The sequence below is a fragment of the Ptiloglossa arizonensis genome, chromosome 13 (assembly GCF_051014685.1).
Source record: "Ptiloglossa arizonensis isolate GNS036 chromosome 13, iyPtiAriz1_principal, whole genome shotgun sequence".
Lineage (NCBI taxonomy): Eukaryota > Metazoa > Arthropoda > Insecta > Hymenoptera > Colletidae > Ptiloglossa > Ptiloglossa arizonensis.
Window position 1 is genome coordinate 5,214,450 of NC_135060.1, and position 15,104 is coordinate 5,229,553.

A 15,104-nucleotide genomic window follows, 5' to 3' on the forward strand; every position below is an offset into this window, starting at 1 on the left:
ATTATCGTCGACGCGTTTACGGATTCGAGGGAAGCGGACAATTAAAATTGTTACAGGAACCGGATGCGCGAGCAGTAGTTTTTATAAACCATTAAAATTAAGCCTGGAACAAGAATGATGACACCGCGTTAATGAGCCACCTTGACTTAACGATTATAAGAATCGTTTACCGCGATTAATTACGCTCACAGCGGGAGAAACACGTAAGAGGGTAATTCCTTTGTTTCCCGCCAAATATAGCCACAACCTGATACATATGTACATTTTCTTACATATAATACGCTCGCACGGAGATACACCAGGGTTCTGTAAAGTTACAACGCGAACGAAAATTCAATTTTTCACAATTTTTGCACTCGTATCGTTAAATTGAACGCACGATCGTCGAACAGCTCGCACGCGTTAGATTGTGGACACAACAGTACCGAAGATTAGGGTATCGTAGATTCCGGTGAACTTCGATCAAGATCGATCGAAATTCTTTCAGAACGTCGAAATAACCATCTTCGTTTCCCATTGTAGTATTTAAATGACGTAACAAATGTTACTAGGTTGTTCGATAAGTTTCGTCGTTCGATGGAACTTATTGAACAGTACCGTTCAATGTAGTCCTTAACCAGTACTATGCTACTTAACCGGTACAATAGGGAAACTTATCGAAAAGTACAGTACCAAATTGCTCGATAAATGTTATCGTTCGATAAAACTGATCGAACAACCTATTATCGACCAATCTTCTCCCAATTCTTCGACGCACGGAGGACTTAATTCTTTCGCGAGATAAAAAAAAAAGAAGAGAACATTTGAATAGAACTGTTATCGTTAATTAAACAGCCTCGAAGCGAGTACGTTGAAAAGTCTCGAGGACAGTATCCGAAAACGATCTCGTACGGCACAAAAGCACGATTATGCGTACGAAACAACCCCTACCCACGCAACGGTGTAGGTCCGATCCAAGTTTCGTTAAAAGGCGCACGAAGAGAGGAGCGGTTTATTTTTATTTTTGTCTGGCGAGCGCTAAATGAAAATGGGTCGAGGCGTCTGTGCTCATTTGCGCTCCTTCTTTTGCTTCTTTGTCGATGTGCTGCCGGTACGAAAGGCGCGACACTCCCTGTGTGCACGTAGCCCTAGGTGCCGACAACGATAACGCTATCGACACGATGAATTTAACGAATCGCCAAAGGGGAAAGGTACACGATGACTTTTAGAATACGAGAGCACGAATCCTGATACCGGGAAACTTTGAAGATTCCCGTACAGAATCCGCACAATTTATTTCGCCAAGGTCGAATTTAAAATATAAACGTTTACGAGTAGTGTTTCTTTTTTTTCTTTCATTCTTTCTTTCTTTTTCCCTCCTCAAGCGCGTAGTATTTTTAATATCGTACGATGCGTCACCAATTTCGAGCACAAGGTTAAACAACGCGATACGCGTACATATACAGGCGTATTTAAGCAACTTTATTCGCGCAGATGTAATTCATAAGAAGTTGAACGAGGAGAAGGTGATTTAACGCCGTGCCCGAAGCTTATGAAATTTGCATCACAGTTGTCCCCGGTGAATGCGTATTCTCAAAACTAGCAGCAGCTCCTTTCCATCCGAAGAATCACGGTTGCAATCAAAATATGTTAATACGCTCGTTGCGCTAACCGTTTAATAGTTCGGTACGTCTGGAGACGCTCGTTGCAACTGCACCGTTCAATTTCAATGAGAAACGTACCGGATGAAAAATGCTCACTGTGTATTGTATACGGAGCGTAGGCGAGAAGAACTTTTAAGCCCCTCTCTCGAATGCCCTTGTTTATTTAATGGCTACCGTGGAATTCCAGTTTTGACGGTGCGCGTCTACCAGCGAAACCAATTCAAACACATTTCTATCTCAATTAGATGCAAATGAAGCACTTGGTTCGTAAACGAATAAAGCAAAACGTTTCTATAAAGTAACACTGGCCCGTGCTCTCGAGCACGCGCTACCGTCGAAACGTGATCGTGTATTTATTTCAAAACTCGCTTAAAAAGAAAAGAAAGAAAAAGAAACGTTTCAAGTGTTCCCTTTTATAAAATTACGCGTGTTATAACTGATCGAAAATACCAATCGAACTTTTACTCTATCATCGAACATCGCGCGTAATCGATCAAATATTATACATTCGGTAACGTATCGTGCAAGAATCATTCGTTGAAAGGAAAGCAACGAAACGGTGTTATTGGAATATTAATAACGTAAAACGCGTTTTTCAAGCCTCTGAATGGTCACCAGTAATCGTCAACGAGTCGAACCAGAAAGATGTCGGTAATTAATCGTCGCGCGAGTATTTAAAAAAAATTCCTACTCGTCCCCGTATACCTGTCCTCTATTTCCGTTCCTGCTTTTCCCGGAAATCACGAGCAATTATCCACGGAGTAACGGTGGTCGTGTGACGACCAATTAATAAGAAAGCGTTCCCGATACTTTTCGTCGTTGTCGCGTAACGAGCAAGAAACGAACGTTCGTGGCAGCGGGGGGAAAAAAAGAAAACGCAAAAAAAAACAAAAACAAAAACAAAGAAAAAGAACGAGCTCGAGATGCTTCGTATTTGGAGATCGGTCTCGTTAATATTCGCAACGTAGCGAAGGGGAACCCGAGCCCACGGTGCGGTCGAGACGACGCTTCTTAGTGGGCCAGGGCTTCGCAAAATTCGTCGACCGGGGTTGGCCTTCGTTCGCCGCCGAGTGTCAAGAAAGAAGGGACAGGACCGGAGAGACGGAGGCAAGCGAGGCCAAATACAAGGAAAAGGACAAAAAAAGGGAGAAAACGAGAGAGAGCGAGAGAACGAGAGAGAGAGAGAGAGAGAGAGAGAGAGAGAGAGAGAGAGAGAGAGAGAGAGAGAAGGACCAACAACGATGGAAGGGATAGAGCGAAAGAACAAAAGGGACGGAGCGATCTCCTTAAGAGAAATGCGTGGGAATTGAACCATGTGGCCCGAGGACTGGTTCGCGAAATATTGCATTGCGAAAGTACGCGCGCACACCCGCGAACGTGCATCCCGTGCGCGATGCAACACGATCGGAACACAACCGTAGTATGCGTTACGTGCACGCTCGTTTTACAGCGTGCACTGTGATTCGGTTGAATCGTACTTTCTTTTTACTTCCATCGTATGTTTATAATCGCCGTCAACTACTAGCGGCTACAGGTTTATCGTATTTCAATTCGTTGCACCTTACGTAACCGTTTCGCGTTTTCAACGGTAGGAAGACATCCCGTAGGGTCTCGATTGTCACTCTTGAAAGAAAAAACGGTTGCTTTCGATCATCGAGGCTCGGTTAACTCGAGTACGAGTGATCTGGGTTACGTTAGAAACTAGAAAAGCAAGGTATAGGTATATCGATGTATGTATTGCCTATAGAATAAGTATCCGTGGACGTGTAACGATCGATCGCGATAAATATTGTTAAGAAGTAATTTTAAGAGAAACAGAAGTAAGTTTGAAATCGACTCGATTATTTTCGTACATTTCGGAACAATTTTTTTCATCGTGTTCACGCGGCATCGATTCGATGAAATGGTGAGTTGTTTTTGCAACAAGGTTCCCGTGCTTTGTACGATTCTATTTTTTCATGGAGCAGAGATACTTGACGCGATTAGAAAGCTTCCGAGGTACGTTAGCTCTTATTACGAACAACGGATGCGATTATCGAAGGCTGTTCGATGGGAAACGTAACGTCGCGAACCAAGTAAACACGATTCGGGATGTTGCTCGGGACCGCGTTATTTTTACATAAGAGACACCCCGATTGAATTCATACGCAGGAAAAGGTTGCTACGATCAGGGAAAGTTATCGGACTGCGATAAATGGAATACCGTCCGTGAGAGAATCAACCGCTTTGGAAACGCCGCACTAATGACCCTATATCGAGGATAATGACCGTGGTTACGCCGCATAAAGAATTTCTACGATTGTTGACCGCTAAAGGTGCGTTACGAGAGTGCTAAAGGTAAGCACACAACGCGCATGTGTGTCAGCACGGGACAAGAACCTCGAGTGCCGCGTGACTCGTAATTGCCACTGTGAACCAACAGCTGATTTTCCGCGTAAACGTATAGCGGATATCTACCTGTATCTACACGTATCGCGCACGTCGATGCATTCACGGTGGTGTCGCCCGCGTCACGTGACCTAACGAGGAATTATCGAGTACACACGCTCCTTCCGGATAAATGTGAAATTCGTAACAGCGTTGAATTAACACGTTGCCTTGCAACCCCATTTTCTGTGATCTTTCTCAGGGAAACGAGTACACACTCGCGGGAAAGAAATAATTGCGCGACCCGGCGGTTAATCGCGAACGATGTTCCACGTTATCGTCGTGTGAGAATAAACGTGTTGCGTGTTGCCCTATTCGGGTACGAATTATCTTGTTCGGAACGAAAAGAAGAGAAAAAAGAAGTACTCGAACCGATATCGACACACGGCGGTTATCGCAAGACGCGTCGCTGGAATATTTATTCGCAATTTCGGTGATTATTTTCACTTTACAGCGCGGTGAAATTAATTTGAAAATTAAACGCACGATACTGCACCGTTCCTTGGAGGTGGCTTTAAATTTCCACGTTGCTCGAAATAATCAAAAGACTCCTCGAATTCGTTTCAACGAACCGTTTACTCGATACTTCGAAAGATCCTTTCCGTCGAATTTATCCATCGCGCGTCTTCGTTACGTGAAAATCGTTGAAAAAATTAACGTAAGAACGAACACAGCTATCCGGAGGGAAACGATTAATTTTCATCGCTCCTTGCGCCACGACCACTTAAGAAAATAAAATGAAATTCAGTCGGTTGAATGTACGGTAATTCTTTCATCCCCGATAGTTGGTACATTCTTTTAAATTACCGAGAACGATATAGTCGTAAAAGATTCTTCCGATGGAAATAAAACTTCACGACCTAGACCTTGTTTAGAGAATGCTCGCGCAAAGAGGAATAAACAGAGCAGTTACTCTATAATCCGACACGAACGTCTCTAATAGGAGGTTCACCTTCGAACAAGCAGAATGGTTTTCTGTGTTTAAAATACATTGGGTTCCGACGTTCTTTCTCTTAGTTCAAATATTTGCAATTAGAACCTTCAACGTTTTCGTATCGACATTGAGTTCGGTCCGAGTTCCCTCACAATTGGAGAGTGTTCAAACGATTAATCACGTCTAAGAGACTGCTATCGAAGAATCCTTACCGATAGCTCTAACTAATCGATCCGAGACGAAAAGTATTAATATTCCTCTCCGCGCGAAAAATATTCGCTCATTATCTCGACGATATTCTCAAGTTCCCATTGATCGTTCAAATGGATTCGAATCTAAAGTAAAGAAACTTTCTAACGATATACTACGCGAGTCAAAAGAAACCACCGTCTCATTTTCTTTTCATCTATTAAGAAACGTGTAATTCTTACTTCTAAAAGTATCGTTGAAAATATGGAACAGTTGGATGGATTCAGATTTAAAGTAAAATATTCTATCGAATTCCTTACGGATAGAAAATTATGAAATAACTTGCAACGAAGACAGGTTGCTACTAACCATTGATAATCGACGCAACTATGAATACACGCACACGTATTAAAAAAAAAAAACATTTAAATTCTGAACCGCTACAATCGAGTACCGAGCGAATAATACACGTTTCATTTGGATGTTTGCAGAAACGAGTACCAAATCGAAACGGTCGTAGTTCGTTCCGATCTTGGGCAACCGGAAACTTTCGAGACTTGGACGAAAGTGTGAAACGCAAACCGACGAAAATTGTATCGTCTCGTTTCTGTGCTACTTCGCTAACTTCTACGAGACTCGAAACGGGGAAAGAGATCGTAGCACGGGGACCTTGCAAAAAATAGGTCTACGAAGATGTTTCACCGCGTTCAATGGAATAATAACAGTAATCAGCTGATATTCACGGCGTCGGAGGATCAAACCGAATAAGGACAAACTAAAGCGGTCAGTGTCGCACGGTGTGGACTATGGCGAGACAAATGATTAAAGCACCGACATGACTAGGCAGCATACGTGGCTGGATCTTGCTTGCGGGTCTAGTTTAGCGGCGTGGGATCGTACGACGACTTTCACATGCTAAAATTAGTCGAACAACGCCGCGCGACAATTCGTATAAAGCCGCCGCCGCCGCCGCCGACGCCGACGACGACGACGACGACGACGACATCGGTGGTGTTGCGTAATATTTCTGGTACGTTCGCGTGAGCTACGATTGAGCTTCATTGGCGAATTCACCTTACCAAAGAGAAACAGGTTACCGTTTCCGGTCCACGTGTTAACCTTAGTAGGAGCGACATCCTGTTAAGGACGCGTAGCCGATCACCGACATGACCGTACGCAGCGAAAACGTGCAACCATGAAATAATTCATTCCATCCGTAATGGTGTTTAACGAGATCGTTTCAACGCAATCGGCAAAATTCGAGATCGATTTCTCGAAGAGTGACAAGAAAAGTCCAAGCCAACGTTCCAAGTCGAAAGTAAATCAAATTTCCGTTTCATTTTAACGCGCGCTTTTCTTCGATTCAACCCTTGCAATACCGATCATTTGGTAGATCACATCTGGGTCCAAAGAGACCCACGAAGATCGTATCATTTTATCGTACTTCTCTTAATTTCTAGAGAAAGCTCTACCGATAATACAAACGAACGACACAAATCTCCTTGGGTTCAAACGGATCCGTAATTTAACCAGGCTCGCATAAATTTTTCAAACAAAAATTGTCTCTCTGGGTTCGAAAAGACCCAGGAGTGGTGAAACGCAAATTATAAACGAACGATACGCGTCGCGTATCGATATCTTACTTTTCCGGTTTATTATTAGCGTTGATACCATCACCGTCCTTACAGTACAACGAATCATTGCTCGTCGCGATGTTAATTGTTCCGATAATTAAAACAGAACGTTTAATCGTAAACGTGGAAAATCCGTGACGGGACGAAGGAACGAGGTATTATCGAATGACTGCGCACACCACTCGTGAGATAAAAAATGTTCTACCATAAACGCGATTTCAATATCGTGCAAAAAGTGCGGCATAAGAATAACTGTTTGTACGCATAACACATTTTGCACTGGTTCAAGATGGTGTATGTATATATAGGTAAACACGCCTTAAAATTTCAAAACGATCGATACGATCGAGAGAAGAATGTTGCGCGCGAGGAAAATAATGTACAAATTAACGATAAGTCGAGATTATGTTGAACGTTACCAATTGTAAATGCAACACCCTTCTCTCTCCCTTTCTTTTTCTCTCTATCTCTGTACGTGCAAATGGTACGTATCGCTAAATGGATATTGTCTGCAATCCGTTGAATAAATTAACCCTTTGAATTTGTTGCGCGATATTGTTCGTTACGTCGAACGATTTCAAATAAAAAAAAAAAAGAAAAAAACGTGCGCACGGTTCGCGTCAATCGGCACTTCGAATTCAAAGGGTCAATCCGGTAACGCGATGATGGAAGCCAGAAGGAGAATGGTATTCAAGCCGTGGATTAATTTCTTCCTCCAGCACAGGTAACTTATTGGAGGAAGCGCTACAGATGCATCGCTTTTCGTCGAAAAGCGTCTAAAAACTACCAATACGTATGTACATGTTACGTTTCGAGTGCGAACGATTATTAACAATCGGGATCGGATCGAATCTCGTAAAATATTACGTATTCCTTTACGTTACCAAACAAAAACCCTGAATGTGTTCCCAATTAACTCGTGATACATCATAGAGTTCCATTGCGATTGTCTCGCGTTCCAAGGAATATATTTACAGTTCATGCCAAGATATATTTCGTTCGTGAGCGTTCAAACTTCAAGCACGGCTCGACGACTTTTGTTTTTGTTTTTTTTTCCCCCCCCTCCGTTTACTGGTGTGATTCCGTAAATGAAGGAGTTACAGATTGCCATTCGAGGATGAAAAAGAAGAAACGGACGGCACTTACCTTAGACAGTTTCTCGCCCTCGTGATGAGGCAGCAACGTCCTCAGCGACTGGAAACCGGCGTTAATACTTTGCATCCGACGTCGTTCGTTACTGTTGGCGATTTCTCGCCGCATTCGCTTCTCTTGCTCCATGTGGCTTCGCGGTGTAACGCGGCCGACGTTGCTGGTACTGTTGCCGTTGCTCAACGCAACGTTCTGACCAGCAACACGGCGAGATATTGCGCCGTTGCTCTTCGATTGAGGTTGCTGTTGCTCTTGCGAATCAGCAACCTCGGCGACCGTCACGCTCGTGGTCACCGAGCCCTCCTCTACCGTTCCGATGCTTCTGCAACAGATATTAGTACTTTTAGCGCCTACGAGGAATTCGTTGCGCAGCTAAGATAGTCGTTAATATTCGTTATTTTCCGTTAGCGCGATCTGTCGGTTATAAAGTTTTTCTTTCCCGGCAGAGTTTTAAATACGAAAAATAATTTATTTTCGATTAACGTAGAGTTGGTTGTAAAGAGTTATCTTTCTCGGTGTTGGATATTGGTGAAAAATAATTCAATTTCGATTAACACGATCCATCGATTGTAAAGAGTTACGTTTGACGATGTTGTAAGGTATCGATGAGAAATAATTTTAATAAAGATGAATATCAGTTCGCTACTGAACGCCAAATACTTTACCACACCTTACCTTAAATCCCAGTATCGTTTCACGAACGATGAATTCAAGAATTATCCTTAAAACTACCAAATACATTATAGATACAAAAAATGTTACCTTCTATTTGATAAAACTCCTTTATTCGTGTACCAGCAGTCTCGCTACTTATCGTTCGTGTATAAACATTAAATACAATTCGAATTACAAAGCGTTGCGTCAATTTCTGCGAAAAATGCACAGAAAGTAGACCGAGCCGACGTACCGTCAAAGGTTCGCGACACGAAATCGGTTTACGATTCGGACGTGACTTCTCGGCTATTTTTAAGAATTAGAATTTATATTCTCGCCTGGCCCGGTATTGTACAATTCAGGTGTTCCTGAACGGGAAAACTCGAAATTCTAGTCATGATTTGGAGCACTCGGACCTTCCTTCCCGCTTCACAATAGCCATTGACCCGTCGTAAATCTACGGGAACGCCAGACTTCGGACAGAGGCTACGGGTGTACCAAATTGAGAACACGTGCAGAGTTCCCGCGTTGCATACCTGCATTACCCTGTGCACCACCTTTCGCGGGGTAAATTTCGAACAACAATCCTCCGAAAAGGAATCCTCGCTGGCGTTTTCTCACGCAAGTGATTCTACCTGAATCCCACGAAGGACACCTTCCGAGGGACAAATTGGAATCGAAGTCGGGCAGGGTTCCTAACCGGATGTGTTTCGAACTTCGTTGATCGAACTATTGAATTCTGTAACCGAGCTCGTCAAACTGCTTAAACCGTGGCAAACTTCCGACCACTCGACCAGCCCAACCCTCCTATCCAATTTATCTTCAATTTTAACCAAATCTCGACCGATTGAAAATTACACCGATATTCCTTCTCGACGAATAATCTTAACACGAAGAACACTTTCTCACGATCGAGACAAATTTAAACGAAAGAGATTTTCTTAAAGTTTTTTCTTTTCGGTCCGAAATTATTATTAATTCTGCATCGCTTCCTCGCTTACGAATATAGAATTACACAGATGTCAGGATTCGTCATTTATGCTCGTTACATATGAAAAATTTGCTTATCTTGTCACGATAGTTACCAAATGCGTATATTTACGCGGTGAAAGTTCTTGCACGGTTTAAATTATAGATAAAAACAAGTAGTTTGACCGAGTTGACCTTAAGCACGAGGTTTCCGTAAGCAAGATTAGTTTCTCAATTAGTTGCACATTCGTTTCGTGACAACTTGTCCGCGTGTATTTATACTACGAATAAATGTCAACGGTTTCGTAAATTTCAACGATCGAGGAGGGCTCGAGAAAATTCATTTACAAATTGCTAAACCGAATTACATTCATTTTATCGTTTCACTTTCGATTGTGATCTAAATATAGACTAAATATACCCAATGTTGATGATTTATCGAGTACTATCAATGTTCCACCGAGTGCATCGACAAATGGAGATGGACAGCTGTTGTCGACCAGACAACCAACGAGCTGTTTTAAGATTTCCGAGAGACACAATATTTTATTCCTCGTCCACTAATTCACGTATCCGGTAATGTGGCGCCGATTACGATACCGTTAAATTAACATCGTACGCGTGCCACATCGAAACGTGTACGTGTCGCTCGTAAATATCGTATTGCGTCGTATCAGTTAAAAACGAATAAAATCGATAACGTCCTCGCTCTAAAAAAAAAAGTAAATAAATAAATAAATAAATAAATAAAAAAAAAAAAGCAAACGGGAGAAAAACGTGGACGTATAATTTTCAATATATTCAAACACAGGCGGTAGAAGGAAGCTGTCATTGCCAGAGCATTACGACGGGAGCAATTCATTTAATAGCGCGCGACAAACGCCGGTTGCAGTCTCTTGAAAAGCATTTTGGCGCGAGCGCCGAAGAGATCCCGAAAATCAAAGAGACGAGATGGAAAAGGACACTGACGCGTTGGTGGTTGTCTCTCTACGCGCACCCCATATGACGTCCACGTTTCGTCGGGTTTGCGGCGGATCTGAATATTTGATTTACAAGCAGATACGAGAGCGTAGAAACCAACGCGGACGGAAATATAAAAACGCCTGTCTGTCTGGGTCCAAGGGCTTTTAAGGAAATTGAAAGCGTCGAGCTGTTTGTTTCACGAATCTACGCAACGGCCCCGACTTATGGGCAGTTAAATTCGCGGTCAATGAAGCGAGACGTCATTGTCGTTCTGTGGTTACCGGCATGAACACTCTAACTGCACGCAACACCACGCTACGTGAAATTATTCTATTTTTCACGACGAACGTTCGTTTTATCGTCTCGTGCTATTTAGATTTCCGTCTACGTAACGTTCTCGTTTCACAATTAAGCGTTTCTTCGAGATCCCGTTTCCACCATTGTACATCAATTCGCGATACACTTTTCCGTACGCTCGTAGAGGGACAATACACGAACAAGAACGATTGAATTTTTTGGCAGGACTTTTGCTTATAATTCCCTTGTAAAACACTCTAAGTAATAATAATCAAAAAAGAAACAAAAATTGTTCCCGTTTAATGGAACGCGAACTGGAACGTAGAATTTCGCGACGTTCCGTAGACGATAGCGAGACGGTGGATTCGTTGCGTCAACCATCTCGGAAGAATTACACTCGTACGCGTAACAATTACAAGAATTTATCAACAAGTCGGAAAAAAACTAACGGTGGATAGGTTCGAGGAATATAAATAATACGCGGTGGTTAACGATAAAAGTTCTTCGCGAAGCGAAGATAACGAACTTCTCGCTCGGTCTTATTGCATTAACGTTCTCTCGCGTCAGTTTCTCGAGAAGATACCCGATAAAAAGAATTGCCCGATGAATGAACAACTTTAAACGGAGTTCCTAAGCAGACCCCTCGTCGACACGCGTACATTGTATCCGTCCGATGGTAACACCGAACGCGTAACACGGTCCATAAATTGTTTCTTATTCTTCGTAATGAGACGTGATTGCGAGCCACGGTGTAACAATAACGTTTAACGACGTCCGATTCGCGATTCGTTTCTATCGCGGAACAGATCCACGGGATGTTCCGCGCGCGAAAGGACGTTGCGCGTTCAAGGGAGATCAGCAATTCCGCAAAGTGGTGTATCATTACGGCGGTGGACGTAACGAACAGTTTAGAAACGACGATGAAACGAATGTTTCGCTCCTGAAAAGAAAGAAAGCCGGGAAACGGGTAACGCTGCTCGCGCAGCGGTAGGAAACATCTGGTAAAATTATACGGACGGAACACGGAGGAAACGATAGGGAGAAAGAGAAAAGAGGGAAAAGATCGGGATGGCGGATGTAAGATGAGTCAGCAGGGAAAGACCGTGACCTTGTACCCTGCCCTCGGAAACAGCCGTTCAGCGCGTGCCGATAATAGAGACGGAGTATGCTTCTACGTCTCTGTACAATATATGGTGAAACGTAGAAATTACGGCGACGGTACAGTCGATGAATCGTCTTTGAAAATTGCAAACCGAAGAAACCCGCGAATCTGTCCAATCGCTTCGTACGCGAATCTTCGCTCGATCCGATTCCGCGCGAAAATTCAAATCGAACGAGATTTCTCGTCGAAACGATGAAATAACGGTCGACAAGTCGATTATGATTCTTCGTCGACAGGAATGTAACGATTAGCGGCAAATCGAACAAGATTTTTAGAGGAAAATAACAATGAATGCGGGTACGGTTTAAACGGTAATGATAATTGAAACATTTTTGAATAATAAATTCAAAGTTGCATCGATCTCCGAAACGATCTATTGGAGACAATTTTTTTTCGTTGAGATTTAGCATTTGCGACAAAGTTTAATGTACAGAAATTTCAATAGGTGTACACCTCTTCGGAGTAATTCGATTTATTTTTCGCAAAGAAATTCGTGTTAAAATCTAATCTGTCAAGCGTGTATTTAGCGCTCCGTGAATCACACCATTGAAGCATCGGTTTTCTTGGAAAGAGGAGATTGTGTCACCGTTTTGTGGTCAATTCTGATTCATGAAATCGTAATTTTTTGCGTGTCTCGAAAGAATGTACACATCGTTACTTCTGTACACATTTTGTAATTAATTAACACGAAGGATTCGAAGATTTTAATTTTACGAGATCTAATCTACGAAAATAATCGATCCGGCCGTATTTTCACGTATGATTATTTCAAATGTGGTAATTCGGAGATAACTAAATTTTCAGACTTATCATTGGACAAGGTAACAAACCAGTTTTAGGTAAAGCAATTACTGCATTAAATATGCAGTATTTCTTTCGTCCCTTGTGTTCCCCTAATTGTACTGAATTGTCCAGAAACCTGGTCCCCTAAGTGCTTCGAGCATTCTACTTGCGACTACTCTTCGTGTCGCATTAACGTATTAGTTAAATATTTAGTTCTACCTTGTTTCTCGTTAAGGTTGGATAACGTTGAATACTTTCGGGTCACTTATATCCGGTAAACGGAGAAAAATGGAGATTAAATAGGTACGTTATAAATATCCAAACACTCGAATTATCCAGACGCTCAGGTCGCGACTAAGCGTCGCGAAAAATCAATCTACTGGCTCGTTCGTTGAGTTTCGTGGTTTTTTCCATTGTAAAAAAAATATTGCGACACTGTAAATATACGAATGTGTCGACAAATGAAACTTCGCGCACGTTCATCGAACGGTAGTATCGTCTTTCGAGAAATAAAACGACGAACCGAAGCGAGATGGAAAAAACGGCAGAAGAAACGTTCGAGAAAACGTCGAAAGAGCGCTCTAGAATTAGTTATAGATCACCAACTCGACAAATTGAAACGTTAAATAGAACGATGACGCGGTCACCGTAGAATGTACACGCATTGTGCACCAAGACACGTACCGATTCGAAAATCGAAGCTGAAACTGTGCTCGTTCGAAACGATAGAAAGTAAATTCGTTCAATGAAACTACGTCATCGATCGAAAGGTGGTGGCCGACGATACGCAAAGACCGCGGCGCGAGGGGAAACGTTGAAAAACGTTGATGGAATATACCCGGAATATTTCGCTGGGAAAACTAGACCGACGTAGAATCGATGGAATCGCTGGAACTTCCTGTAGGATGTACGATAATAACACGCGGATCGAGCAGCGGAATTTCACATGGCATTCACCCATCGAATGGTTACATTAGATCAGCTGGTACGCCGACGGTTGGCTGCTGTGACGTCAGCTTGTTCGTCGGATACCCGCTGAGCTCGCTCGGATCAGTCCCGTGGAAGTAGGTCGTCTAAGTAGGTGGCTACCTTCCTTTTCATCGTAGACCTTATACACGCGTGCATACGGTTATACGTGTACGTATTTTTACATACGTATACACGCGGACACGTACGTGTGTCCGTCTTTGAAATAGGTAAACATAATCCTTACTCACTCGGTTAACGAGCTGCCGCTAATCGGTGCAAAAATTTCAGAATCTATCCGCCCACGTTGCGCCTCCGCGCATACGCGCGAGTAATCGCGAAAAGAATCCCGGAGCCGCGAAACAAACAACCCACTTATCGTATCGGCTTGTCTGTTGCGTTTCGCGCGAGCAAATTCGGCTACCCGCATCTATAACACTTTCTAAACTCCGGTGCGACCGATAACTTCGCAGTTGCGTTTCGGTTTAAATTTCTCGGCATGCGCGGCTCCGAGCTTATCGCGCGCTTTACGCGTTCGCTGAACGCGCGTTATCGGTTCGGATATAATGCCGGCGATAACGAGCTTCGATGAAATTTTCTGAACGCTCCTCCCTCCGTTGAAAAAGTCTCGAGGCGCGGCCGAAATTCGAGATCGACGAATTCTCGGTCGGTGGGGTCCTCAACGCCACGGTGACGTTCCACGGTGACGTTCCCGGACCTCGAGGATGGGAAACGAATCACGGGAAGAGGAACGCGAAAGAGACGAAACCGTAACGCGTAAAGACGAAACCGTAACGCGTAAAGACGAAATCGTAACGCGAAAAGACGAAATCGTAGCTGGTGGAGACGCGATATCCAATACGGGTACCACAGTTATTTCCGAGTGCAGCCGCACTCGGTCATTGCAGTCATAGGTGGAAAAGCCGTGGAGGCGTGCGAACGTTGTCACGCGGCGTACGTGCACACTTGAAAAAGCGCGGGTGATACGCCGCAGAATCAACACACCCACACGGCCCGCGCACACAGAAATAGAGAGAGAGAGAGAGAGAGAGAGAGGAGCTCGAATCTCTCGCCACGTCCGCGTTCTCGATGTGTGTATTGGTACCGGCTCTCTCGCGCACGCGCGTACGTGTAAGAGAGTTCCTCGATCGAGAGAACGCGCGCAAGTGAGAAAGAGAACGTGTGTGTGTGCCTTTGTATGTACGCGTACGTGAGTGTCGGCGCGACTCGACGCTCTCGGTCGGCTCGCGTGAGTCACCAACAGCTGATGGCTGGCGCCACTCAGCTGGTTGTTACCGGTGCCTTCGCACGAGCCTCGCTATCTCTGGCTGCCT

General features: G+C 43.6%; 1 protein-coding gene across 1 annotated transcript in view; it reads right to left on the bottom strand.

Moving 5' to 3' along the window:
- The window catches only part of Crp (transcription factor cropped), a 254,909-nt gene that overhangs the window by 219,027 nt on the left and 20,778 nt on the right, over positions 1–15,104 (bottom strand). The window contains exon 2 of the mRNA XM_076325903.1: positions 7,974–8,298. Within this exon, the coding sequence (XP_076182018.1) occupies positions 7,974–8,298 (325 nt within the window). The remainder of the gene's footprint in view (positions 1–7,973; positions 8,299–15,104) is intronic.